Source organism: Stenella coeruleoalba, assembly GCF_951394435.1.
Source record: "Stenella coeruleoalba genome assembly, chromosome: 1".
Lineage (NCBI taxonomy): Eukaryota > Metazoa > Chordata > Mammalia > Artiodactyla > Delphinidae > Stenella > Stenella coeruleoalba.
The window spans coordinates 102,324,429-102,336,738 of NC_137169.1; the positions used below are offsets into that span (position 1 = coordinate 102,324,429).

Below are 12,310 nucleotides of genomic sequence, written 5' to 3' on the forward strand. Positions count from 1 at the left end.
CAAAAGCAGTTGAATACACATCCTTTTCAAGTACACATAGAACATTCTCCAGGACAGATAACATGCTGGGCTACAAAACAAGTCTCAATAAATTTAAAAGACTAAAATCATATGATGCATCTTTTCCAACCACAGTGCTGTAAGACCAGAAATCAACATAGGTAGTATGCTTTTTTACATCCATCATAGTAATACTTTTTTGGATCTGCCTCCTCAGGCAAGGGAAACAAAAGCAAAAATAAACAAATGGGACTACATCAAACTAAAAAGGTTCTGCACAGGGAAGGAAGCTATCAACAAAATGAAACAGCAGCCTGCCGAATGGGAGAAGCTATCTGCAAATGATATATCTGATAAGGGGTTAATATCCAAACTATACAAAGAACTCATACAACTCAATAGTAAAAGCAACAACAACAACAAAAAAAACCTGATTAGAAAATAGGAAGGGGACCTGAAAACACATTGTCCAAAGAAGCCACAGAGATGGCCAACAGGCACATGAAAAGATGCTCAGCATCACTAATCATCAGGGAAATGCAAATCAAAACCACAATGAGGTGCTACCTCACACTTGTCAGAATGGCTATCCTCAAAAAAGACAACAAAGAACAAGTGTTGGCGAGGGTGTGGAGAAAAGGGAACCCTCATGCATTGCTGGTGGGAACATAAATTGTTGCAGCCACTATGGAAAACAGTGTGGCAGCTCCTCAAAAAATTAACACAAACTGCCGTATGATCCAGCAAATTCACTTCTGTGTACCTGAAGAAAACAAACACACTAACTGGAAAAAAACATATGCACAGCAATATTCATTGCAGCATTATTTACAATAGCCAAGATATGGACGCAACCTATGTGTCTACTGATAGATGAATGAATAAAGAAGATGTGGTATTTATATATAATGGAATATTACTCATCCATAAAAAATGGAATCTTGCCTTCTACAACATGGATATAGAAAGTATTAGGCTAAGTAAAACCAGTGAGACAGAGAAAGACCAATACCATATGATTTCACTTATATGTGGAATCTAAAAAACAAAACAAACAAACATTCAAAACAGAAACAGACTCATAGATACAGAGAATAAACTGGTGGTTACCAGAGGGAAGATGGATAGAGAGGGTGAGTGAAATAGGTGAGGGAGATTAAGAGGTACAAACTTCCAGTTATAAAATAAATAAGTCATGGAGATGTAATGTATAGCATAGGGAATATGGTCAATAATATTGTAATAACTTTCTGTGGTGACAGATGGTAACTAGACTTATTGTGACCATTTTGTAATGTAAAAAAATATTGAATCACTATGTTTACACCTGAAACTAATGTATCGATAATATTGTAAGTCAATTTAAAAAGGGAAAAAACAAATAACCATAATAGAGTGTACAATTCAATTTTTTAAATTACAGTAAAAAGACAGCAATCAAACAAATTCCTAGATCTAGTTCTTTAAAAGTAGTTGTAAGTCTTTTTCAAAATTCCTAAAAGATACCTGTCAAAAATAAACAAAAACAGCAACAAATGGAAAAATGTGAAATTTCATTAGATCCTGGTATTTAAAAAAAGACATCCTTGTGACAATTGGAGGAATTTGAGTAAGAGTAGAAGTTAAGTGATATTGTGAGATTACTGTTAATTTTTATAAATATTATGTTACTGGGCTCATGCCAAAGCATTTAGGAGTGAAGTATGGGTGTATAAAGAAGGTATAATTATGGCAAAATGTTAATAAATACATAAATAAAACCCCATTCTGAATTCTATGGCCCAAAGAAGGTTCCCCCACCCCTCTACTGTAGATTACAATATTGGATACAATCTGTGTGATTGGTAATTTGCTGTCATATAATTTCACATGCTTTAGCAAAATTACGTTGGACAATATATATGTTATATATAAGAGATTAACTATGGCTGCACCAATCAACAAAAAGTTGCTTACCTATTCTTGGGTTGGGAATACATAGACTTTGAGTCAAACAGACCTAAGTGCTAGCAGGTTCTACCACTTATTTGTTGTGTGAACTTGGACAAGGTACTTGATCTACCTCAACTTTGTTCTCCTCCTTAACAGTCTCTACCTTATAAAACTGGTGTGACAATTAAATGAAAACAAAAATCTAAAACTCTAAGCACAGCACTTGGCACAGAGCACGTGCTTAATTCATGGCAACGGTTATATACACCCCATTATAATACTGGATCTAGTTTTTTGAGAGGAAAACACAACACTATTTTGATTTGGATTATGTTTCATAAATAAAACCTCACAGGCTCTCTGAATCTTAATTAAGCAAAGCATATGAACAAGTCTCACATAATAATGTGAGATAATGATAATTTAAAATGGGGAAATGTTTGACCAATACTTTATCATCTAATGTCCAGATTTAACAATTTGTATTGTTAAAAATATTAAAAGAGATCAATGAAAGACGGGCTTTCCTGGTGGTGCAGTGGTTGAGAGTCTGCTTGCCAGTGCAGGGGACGCGGGTTCGAGCCCTGGTCTGGGAAGATCCCACATGCCGCGGAGCAACTGGGCCTGTGAGCCACAGCTACTGAGCCTGCGCGTCTGGAGCCTGTGCTCCGCAACAAGAGAGGCCGCGACAGTGAGAAGGTCCGCGCACCGCGATGAAGAGTGGCCCCCGCTCGCCGCAACTAGAGAAAGCCCTCGCACAGAAATGAAGACCCAACACAGCCAAATAAATAAACAAATACATTTAAATCAATGAAAGAAACTTTATATGAAGTGGTATATGACTTGGTTCCTGCATACAAGGATCTAAAATCTAGCTGGAGAGACAACTGGCAAGATAAAGGATCCAAAAAAGGTCAACCACTGCAGAATAAGGCAGGCGCTGCTAATGAGAGCTAACTAATACAACAGTTCCTATTTTTGATCTTGCTACTTGCCCAGCGCTACCTAGGTCCTGTCCACATGTTACCCCACTGATGCAAACCAGGGCCAAATCCTGCCAGCCCTACCTTCAAAACACACCCTGCTATCTTCAATTCCTCACCCCAACCCCAGTCATTTCTTACCCACCCCCACCCAGTCATTGTTCCCGCAGCCTCCTAACTGGTCTCCCTGCTTCTCTTTTTTCATCAGCAAGGACCATCCTCCACGCCGCATCCAGAATCATTCATTTAAACACTCATTACAATTTCACTCCTGTTCATAACTCTCTGAGACTTCCTATTTTACTGGGAATAAAAAAAATGTAGTCTTTCAAAGGGCCACAGGGACTTCCCTGGTGGCGCAGTGGTTAAGAATCCGCCTGCCAATGCAGGGGACACGGGTTTGAGCCCTGGTCCGGGAAGATCCCGCATGCCGCAAAGCAACTACGCCGGTGTGCCACAACTACTGAGCCTGCGGAGCTCTAGAGCCCACAAGCCACAACTACTGAGCCCAGGTGCCTAGAGCCTGTGCTCCGAAACAAGAAAAGCCACCGCAATGAGAAGCCCGTGCACCACAACGAAGAGTAGCCCCCTGCTCTCTGCAACTAGAGAAAGCCACGCACAGCAACGAAGAGCCAACGCAGCAAAAAATAAATAAATTTATTGAAAAAAAAAAAGGGCCCACAAAACTTTATTTCTAGGGTCCAGCCCTGACTACTTGTACAACTTCATTTCCTATTTACTCTCCAGCACAGTGCCCTCCTCGAAGTTCTTTAAACGGCTGAAGCCTATCTCAGGGTTTTTGCTGCTGTCCTCTCTGTCTGGAATACTACTCTCCCAGATGGTAACCTGGCCTGCTCCATCATTTCCTTTTAAGTCTACACTCAACTGTTACCCTTTTAAAGAGACCCTCCCCTGACCACACTACATAAAATACTAACCACCAGAGAGTGACAATGAAATATCATACCTCCACCCCATGGAGCACTATGAAGCTGTTAAAAAAAAAAAAAAAATGAGGATGATCTCTATGAACTGATATGGAACGATTTTCCAGACATATGGTTAACTGACAAAAACAAGGTACAAAAGAGTACACAGAGTATGTTACCTGTTGTTTAAAAAAGGGAGTTAGAAATAAACATATGTATCTGTTTATAACTGCAAAAAGAAACAAAGATAAAACTGAAACAAATTATATGTTATGGGGGGAGAGGAAGGGGGGGAATAGAATTTCTGAGCATATATACACACATATATATATATATATATATATATATTTTTTTTTTTTTTTTTTTTTTTTTTTTTTGCAGTATGCGGGCCTCTCACTGTTGTGGCCTCTCCCGTTGTGGAGCACAGGCTCCGGACGCACAGGCTCAGTAGCCATGGCTCACGGGCCCAGCTGCTCCGAGGCATGTGGGATCTTCCCGCATGTGGGATTTTCCCGGACCGGGGCACGAACCCGTGTCCCCTGCATCATTAGGCGGACTCTCAACCACTGTGCCACCAGGGAAGCCCCTGAGCATACTTTTTTATGGTCATCCCTCAGTATCCACAGGGAATTGGTTCCAGGATCCCAGTGGATACCAAAATCTGAGGATGATCAAATCCTTCATATAAAATGGCATAATATTTGCAGATAACCTATGCACATCCTCTCATATACTGTAAATCATCTCCAGATTACTTATAATACCTAATACAATGTAAATGTTATTTAAATAGTTGTCAGAATGTGGCAAATTCAAGTTTTGCTTTCTGGGACTTTCTGGAATTTTTTTTTTCCTGAATATTTTTAATCTGCAGCTGGTTGAATCTGCAAATATGGAAGGCCAGCTGTATATGGTTTTGATTTGAACCATGTTAATAGTTTACATATTTAAAAATTAAATCAAGGTGGGGGAAACCCTAAAACTGAATAGAAAGAGAAACAAATTAATGCAACTATGTATCACTTTGATAACATAACCACACAGAAGAAAAATTCAAATAACTTGAAAATACAGTGTTCTATACATATTTAGTGGGATATATGAAAGAATAAAAAGAACTGCTAAGAAATCTTGAACTGTATTTAGTAAAGTTTGTGCTTGGGAGTAGTATTGGCATAGCAATTATGGAATTAGTTTGTGTTTAATGTAGATTTGGAAAATATACTAATGCTACTAAGAATAGAATTCACGCCTTGGGGAAGGGAGGTACTAATATGGAATGGAGGAAAAGGAAAAACTGAATTGTGGGATTAGCTTTTGCAGTAACAAGATGAATGCCTGACTTTGTGAAAACTATTTCCTAGCACTGAAAACTGACAGGGCCTAGAAGCTATGGCTCCAAGAGTCTTGAGCACACCTAGCACCCAGGTCTTAGTTTCTAGATACCATCCCCCACTAACAGGAAAAAAGGAATCTAATGATTCCAAGGCTGAGTCAGGAAAAGAACAAAATGAGTCCAGAACACCCTTCTACACCAGAAAGTAAGGAAAGTGCTCAAAACTGAGGGAAACATGGCAAAAGGACACTGAAACTTGGAAGGGTTCCCACTTGCCAAATACAGAATTACTGAGCATCAAAATGAAAAATGACAGGAATGCCATCTTAAATAATACACGAGTCCTTACTAGTATTAAAAAAAAAAAAGAAAATTAAAAAGGGAGGTGCAGAAGCTCTTTGTTACTGAAGAATGTCAATAAAGTATAAACAAAATAGGGATACAAAATTGCTATCTACAAACATTTTAGCGGGAAGAATCGCCACTGGGTTGTAAAACATTGGGTGAAAGATTGTTGGAAAACAGGATATTCACACAATCTCAAAGTGTTACTTAATGAATCAGGTATTACAGACATACCCATTTTATTGTGCTTTGCTTTACTGTGCTTTGTAGATATTGTTTTGTTTTTTTTTTACGGTACGCGGGCCTCTCACTGTTGTGGCCTCTCCCCCTGCGGAGCACAGGCTCCGGACGCGCAGGCTCAGCGGCCATGGCTCACGGGCCCAGCCGCTCCGCGGCATGTGGGATCTTCCCAGACCGGGGCACGAACCCGTGTCCCCTGCATCGGCAGGCGGACTCTCAACCACTGCGCCACCAGGGAAGCCCGATATTGTGTTTTTTTACAAATTAAAGTTTTGTGACAACTCTGCACTGTCAGATGGTAGTTAGCATTTTTTAGCACTAAAGTATCTTTTAATTAAGGTATGTACATTTTTTTTAGACATAATGCGATGGCACACTTAATAGACTACAGTATAGTATAAACATCACTTTTAAATATACTAGGAAATCAAAAAACTCGTTATGGCTTGCTTTATTGCGATATTTCCAGTGGTTTGGAACCAAGCATGCAAAATCTGTCCTCACATGCTTGTATTTTCTCCTCTACAATGGAGAAACCTGGTGCACCTCACCTTAACCAAATCATCAACATTAACGTCTCCAATAACGAGACAAATGGACTGCATCTGCAGCCTGATGAGATGCACACCTGTGCGAATTCCTGCCCAGGAATGTTTAAACCAGAATCTAAGCATGTACTTCAACATCGAGGGACATTTTTATTAAAAAAAAAAAAAAAAAAACTAGTCCAGACCCCTTCAAAAAGGGCAATACCATAAAGTAGAAAAGAGAAAAAGAAAAAAAGAAGCTGGCTTGGGCTTCCCTCGTGGCGCAGTGGTTGAGAGTCCGCCTGCCGATGCAGGGGACACGGGTTCATGCCCCGGTCTAGGAAGATCCCACATGCCACGGAGCTGCTGGGCCCGTGAGCCATGGCCGCTGAGCCTGCGCGTCTGGAGCCTGTGCTCCGCAACGGGAGAGGCCACAACAGTGAGAGGCCCGCGTACCGCAAAAAAAAAAAAAAAAAAAAAAAAAAGAAGCTGGCAACAGTTTAGATTTTTAGATTTAAGGGGATTAAAGAGCAATGACTACCAAATCTGGTGTGTGATCCAAGATCGGCTTCTGGACCCTATCTGAAAACAGTATTGTATCAAGCTATATTTCCTGACTGTGATAATGGTGCCAGGGCTTAACTGCAAACATATTATTCTTAGAAAACCTATGTTGGAAGTTCCCTGGTGGTCCAGTGGGTAAGACTACTCATTCCCAATGCCGGGGGCCCAGGTTCAATCCCTGGTTGGGGAACTAGATCCTGCACGCGTGCCGCCACTAAGACGTGGCACAGCCAAAATAAATAAACAAATATTAAAAAAAAAAGACCTATGTTGAAATATTTAGGGTTAAGTTGTCATAAGAACTGCAATTCTCAAATGATTTAACAACAACAACAAAAAAGTTAACTGGATGGGTGTGGGTGTATATAGAGAGAGGTAACCCAAATGTGATAAAATGTTAATAAGTGGTGATTCAAGAAGAAAGGTGTGTAAGTGTTCACTTTACTATTTTGGCAACTATTCTAAAGATTTTAAATCTTCCAGAATTTTAGAAAATTAAAAGGAACTATTAACCACTTCCATTTCCCTTGCCTCTGCACTAGTAATCTCTATATTAGTAAATGTTCACCACCACCCAACAACTACATAGTTACTGCTTTATTTCCTTACTGTCTCTCCCCCACTATAATGTAAGCTTCCCAGTGCTGACACATAGTTGATAGTCCATAAGTGCGTGTTGAATGGCTGATGCTCACAGGCATCCTATTAAGCAGATATTATTATTATCCTTTCTCTCGTGTGAGTGGCGCTCTCTTTAAAGGCAAAGGCATGGAGGCACACAGAAGTAAGGTAACTTCCAGAAGTTTTAACTGCGAGGAGCGGGGCCAGGTCAGAGGCCAGGTATCTCTCTGGGAGCAGATACTCTTCATCACTGTTAGGCAGCTTTCCCTAGTGAGGTGGGTTTGGCCCCCAAAGGGCTCACTGCAGACCTACACGGTTTCCCTTAGCGCAAAGCCTATTCAGAGAAGGCGATATTCATGCTTGCAGAATGAAATGACGTCTGAATAAATAAATGAATTAGGTGGGAGAAACCAGCTAGTTCAGAGGATCTTCCTAGAGGAGGTGTGGCTTGATGGGTAAACTGGGTTTTCAGTTGAAGAGAGAGCACAGAGCAGGCAGTAGTGACCAAAGGTGCATTCTGGGACCGGGGAGAGACCTGTGCCTCTGGAGGAGTTACCTTATCCCTTCAACCTCTGTATATGCCTCTCCCTCCTGCCCATAGCCACCAGCATATGAAACCCTCACAGCTCTTTGGGGTCTGTGATGGTACCTGCCCTGGTCCCCCACCTCCAATTCCTCTCAACTACAATCATTTCTCTTTACTGCTGCCAGATTAATTCTTCCTAAGTGGATGGCTCTGATCCTGTCAGGCCCAGAAAGAGGTCTCCTTCGCCTGCAGAAGAGAATCCCAACTCTCAAAGAGGACATTCAGGGCTCCCCTAGGGGGCCTCAAGCTCCCGTGGGCACTGCAACTCTGCAGTGACACTGATGACTCCCTACTGCCCAAGGTCACCCTCTACACCCTGCTCCCCTGTCTTTCTTTCCTGGTCTCCTGCTCTTGGAATCTTTTCCCACATCACGGCATGTTCACATACCACCTGTCCTCGGAGGCCAGGTTCAAATACCCTCCCTTCCATGAAGTTTCTGCTTCACAAAAGATATTTGATTTCACAAAAGATGTTGCTGTCTTCCCCCTGCACGCCCACAGCACTTTACCTCTCTTAAAACATTTACTTCTGTGCCTTACACTGTAGGTTCTTTTGAACGTATCTCAACCCCCCATTCCGCAGGCTGTAAGCCACAGATGCATGCACCCCAAAGGCACTCAATAAACGCTGAACGCAGAGCGGAGAGGGGAGGTTCATCAGGGGTGTGGGCTAAGGGGCCGGTGGCAGGAAATTCCAAGAAAAGAAGTACTAGTTAAGGGGGTTGTTACTATGCTTCAGGGGTTTGGTTATGACTTAACTAGGGGCCCGTGTGGGGAGAGGTTGCTAAGGGTGGGGAGGTAAAAAATTGAGACAAAGATAACTATTTCATGGCGCTGTCGTAACGATTTAGCTGAAGAAGCGTGAAAGGGATGAACACAGTCCTAGACACTCACATGTTAGTCCTTTCATGTCCGGAAGGGAGGGGAAAGGGGACCAGCCGACACTCCTTAGGAATTCTGAATTGAGGCCCTCGCCTTCCCGCCGCAGAGCAGTTCTGAACTGCCGCCCTCCGCGCGGGCGCGGGCATACTTGGCTTTGGCCGCAGCGCGCTCACCCCCAGCGCGGAGGCCGGCGCGCGCGCAAAGAGCGCGTTCCTTGGCCAGGGAGGCCAGCCCGAGACAAGCTCCCGCGCTGCGGAAGCGGCGAACCAAGTTCCCCTCAAGTTCTGCGCTACGGCACCTCCGGCTGGAAGCAGTAACTTAGTCACTTGAGTCGCACTGAAAAGGCACCCCTTCCGGAGGAACACAAGTGGGAATCGGGGATCGTGGAGGTTAAGAAGGCTCCCCAGAGGGAGGAAAGAGCCTAGGGGAGGTGAACGAGAAGGAGTCGCGTCCTTCTTTTTCCCAAACAGGCTTCAGAGTCTGCGGTCCACGTTTCCTGCTGACCACCCTAGGGAGACCTGTGGGTGACACGACCAAGTCCCGCGCGCGGGCTGCGTGCCCCACGCCAACCCCACCACCCCACCTTGCAGCGGCCTCGGGCCGCGCCCGTCCACCCCCGACCCTGGAGCCCTGGGGCCACTGACACCCCGCGCTGCCGGTCCCCGCGGGCTCCCGGGGGAGGCCTCCACTCACCCAACCGGAGCAACAGGCAGACCACTCCGAGGGCCCCCACGGCCCACCCCGCGGCGCTCCCCGCGGCCATAGCGGACGGGCCAGCTTCCGCGACAGGGACCCAGCCGGGCGTCGCCTCGGCCTGCCGGACGGAGAGAGAGCCCGCCCCGCGGTGCGCCCCGCCCCGCGCGTCCCGCCAGGCCCCGGATGACGTCTTGGCGCGCGTTTTCTCCCCCCTCCCGAGAACGCCGTCTGGGCCCCGGGTACTTCCTGCTCTTCTGCCGCCCCCCGCCCTCCTCTGTGGAGCTCTCCTCCAAAAGTGGCTTGCGTTTTCACACCAGGTTTATCCTCGTTCCTCCCGCACCTCCCGCACTTTTCCTTGGCATTTGGAACGTGATGGAGACGCCCCCATAGCCGGGGGTATCGGACCGTCGCTCCCCGAAAACTGCGCCCCACTCGGCTGGAGGTGACAGCAGAGCTCTGTGCCGGGACAGGGAGGTTCTGAAGCGCTTTATTCCTTAAGCGCTTTCCAGCAGCCGCAGTCGCGCAGCCTCGCTTTTCCTGCCAGTCACTTCGCTACTACGACCCTGGACAAGGCAGCTTCCTCAAATATTAAGACAAAAGGAAACGGGCAACATTCTAGACGACTGCTAGACTGTGTGGGGTCCCCTGGTGCGGCCCCAATCCTCCTCCCCCAAGTGCCTGCTTCTCCTCATTCAAGTGCAGCCACCTTCTCGTTAAGACGGACCTCACCCCAACACTCCCTCACTGGGAACTGGGATTTCCAGCCTTGGGTTTCTCCTTTCTCCGTTTCCTCTTTGTTTCACTCTTCCTCCATCTCTACTGTGGACTCGCCCTCAGGCTGGGGAGTCAGCGCTGCTCACTCCCTCTCCGTTTGGCCTCCCCAAACCTCTCTCCCTCGTGCTGCAGCGGGCGCTTGGAATTCCGCATCTTATTCGTTAGTCCTCTCCCCTCAAATCCATCTGATCCCAGACTCAATTACTACTGTATTCCCAGAACCAGCTACTGGCATCAGTCTCCCGGTCAGCCCCCATTCTTTCAGACAGTGGCACCAGAATGATCCCTGCTCAGCCATTGCCGTTGAGGGAACTCTTCGTTACCATGTGAGCAGGAAACTCCTCCCATGAGCTGGACTCTTGAACGGGACTCTCTGACGTCCCGACAAACACCAACATGTTTGCCAGTTGTGAAGCGGTGGAAGTGTGCTTTATTGTTGCTGTCATTACCATCATCCTCGGGTGGGGACCTCCACTCAAGACACTTGAACTGCCCTGTTAGGAATTCATAAATTATTTCTTACATTAGCCATGAAATTGTAAAAGGTGTCTCTATATATCCGTGAAATTTCTGGGACTGATGTTCTGTACCATGAGCTTAGACATTCCCTATCATCTGAAGATATTGGGAACACAAGGCAGGTACAGTGTGTAGCACAAAATGTGAGAAGATCAAGTTTCTCCTCTGCTCTGGGCTGGTAAGAACTCGGGCTAACTTGGAAAGGTAAGATGGAATCAGAACTTTAAACACTGGGGAGCCCCTCAAAGTTTCTGAGCTGGGAAGTGATCTAACAGCAAACATCTGTTGAGTACTTACTATGAGCCAAGCCCTGTGTTAAGTGCATTACCTGCATTAATTTAATCTTACTGCTGTCCTTGTTTTTACAGATTAGGAAACTGAGGCTCTGAGAAGGTAAATGACTTGCCCAAGGACACAGAGTAAGGTGCAGAACTGGGAGTCCAACCCAGGGTAAGTCCAAAGTACCACTCTTACCCTTTCATACAGGATGGGCAGCTATACTGCTGTTTGGACTGGCCAGCAAAAGCTGTCAGCCCCAAGAGCAGGGCTGAGGAAAGGACTGCCCAGTCACCTGGGCTGGGAAGTATTCCCCGGGTCATGGCCTCCAGGTATCAGGCAAGGAATGGTTTAGTAGGTCTTCCTCGATTGGCTGCTTCTCTGGCCAACGAGTGGTGCCATCTCTTTCATCAAGAGAAATGCTGTGCTTCCAGCAAACATTTTTAGAAGCCCTTATATGCCTGGTCTAGCAGACTTCATGAGTCAAAAGTGGCTCAGAAAGGCTGGACCTGCAATGCATTAGGCAGATGGGCCAAAAGGCCCTATCCATATACTGAGCACTGGCCACCCAAAGGAGGGCTGGATGTATTTTACATCCTGTGACCAGGGTTGAGAGGTCCAGTTTTATCTGCTCATCACTGTAAAGAATCATGGACTAGAAGGGAAAAAAGGAGGGCTCGTTCAGTCTGCTTGTGTGGCGTGGATGGGCTGCTGCTCTTCCCAGCATGCCACTCTAGTTCTCTGGCTCTAGTTCTTGCCAAGCTTGGAACTACACCCAAGAAGCTTGGGAGTCCTAGAAAGACAGAGCAAAACACTGATTCTAATCCTGCATACGTGAAAATCGTCCTTGCCCCATATGGAAGTGTATATTCACTTCATTTATATCAACCCTGGGCGGATTTGCACCAAGGGTGTGTGTGTGGGGGGGGTAATCTTTATTCCATAATACTCTGTTTCCCTTTTTAAAATGCTCCCTGGCAAAAAGAGAGCATTTGGAAAAAATTAGGCAAAAATAATACATAAGACTTAACATGGAACCATTTCTGGGTACCCAAGAGATAAACAGTCACATTTCAACTCCCGACCAAGCCAGCAGCTGC

At 45.2% G+C, this 12,310-nt stretch overlaps 1 protein-coding gene across 1 annotated transcript in view; it reads right to left on the reverse strand.

The window, feature by feature from the left end:
- The window catches only part of CD58 (CD58 molecule), a 43,905-nt gene extending 34,134 nt beyond the window's left edge, over positions 1 to 9,771 (reverse strand). The window contains exon 1 of the mRNA XM_079902582.1: positions 9,639 to 9,771. Within this exon, the coding sequence (XP_079758708.1) occupies positions 9,639 to 9,708 (70 nt within the window). The 5' untranslated portion in view covers positions 9,709 to 9,771. The remainder of the gene's footprint in view (positions 1 to 9,638) is intronic.
- Positions 9,772 to 12,310: the final 2,539 nt, after the last annotated feature.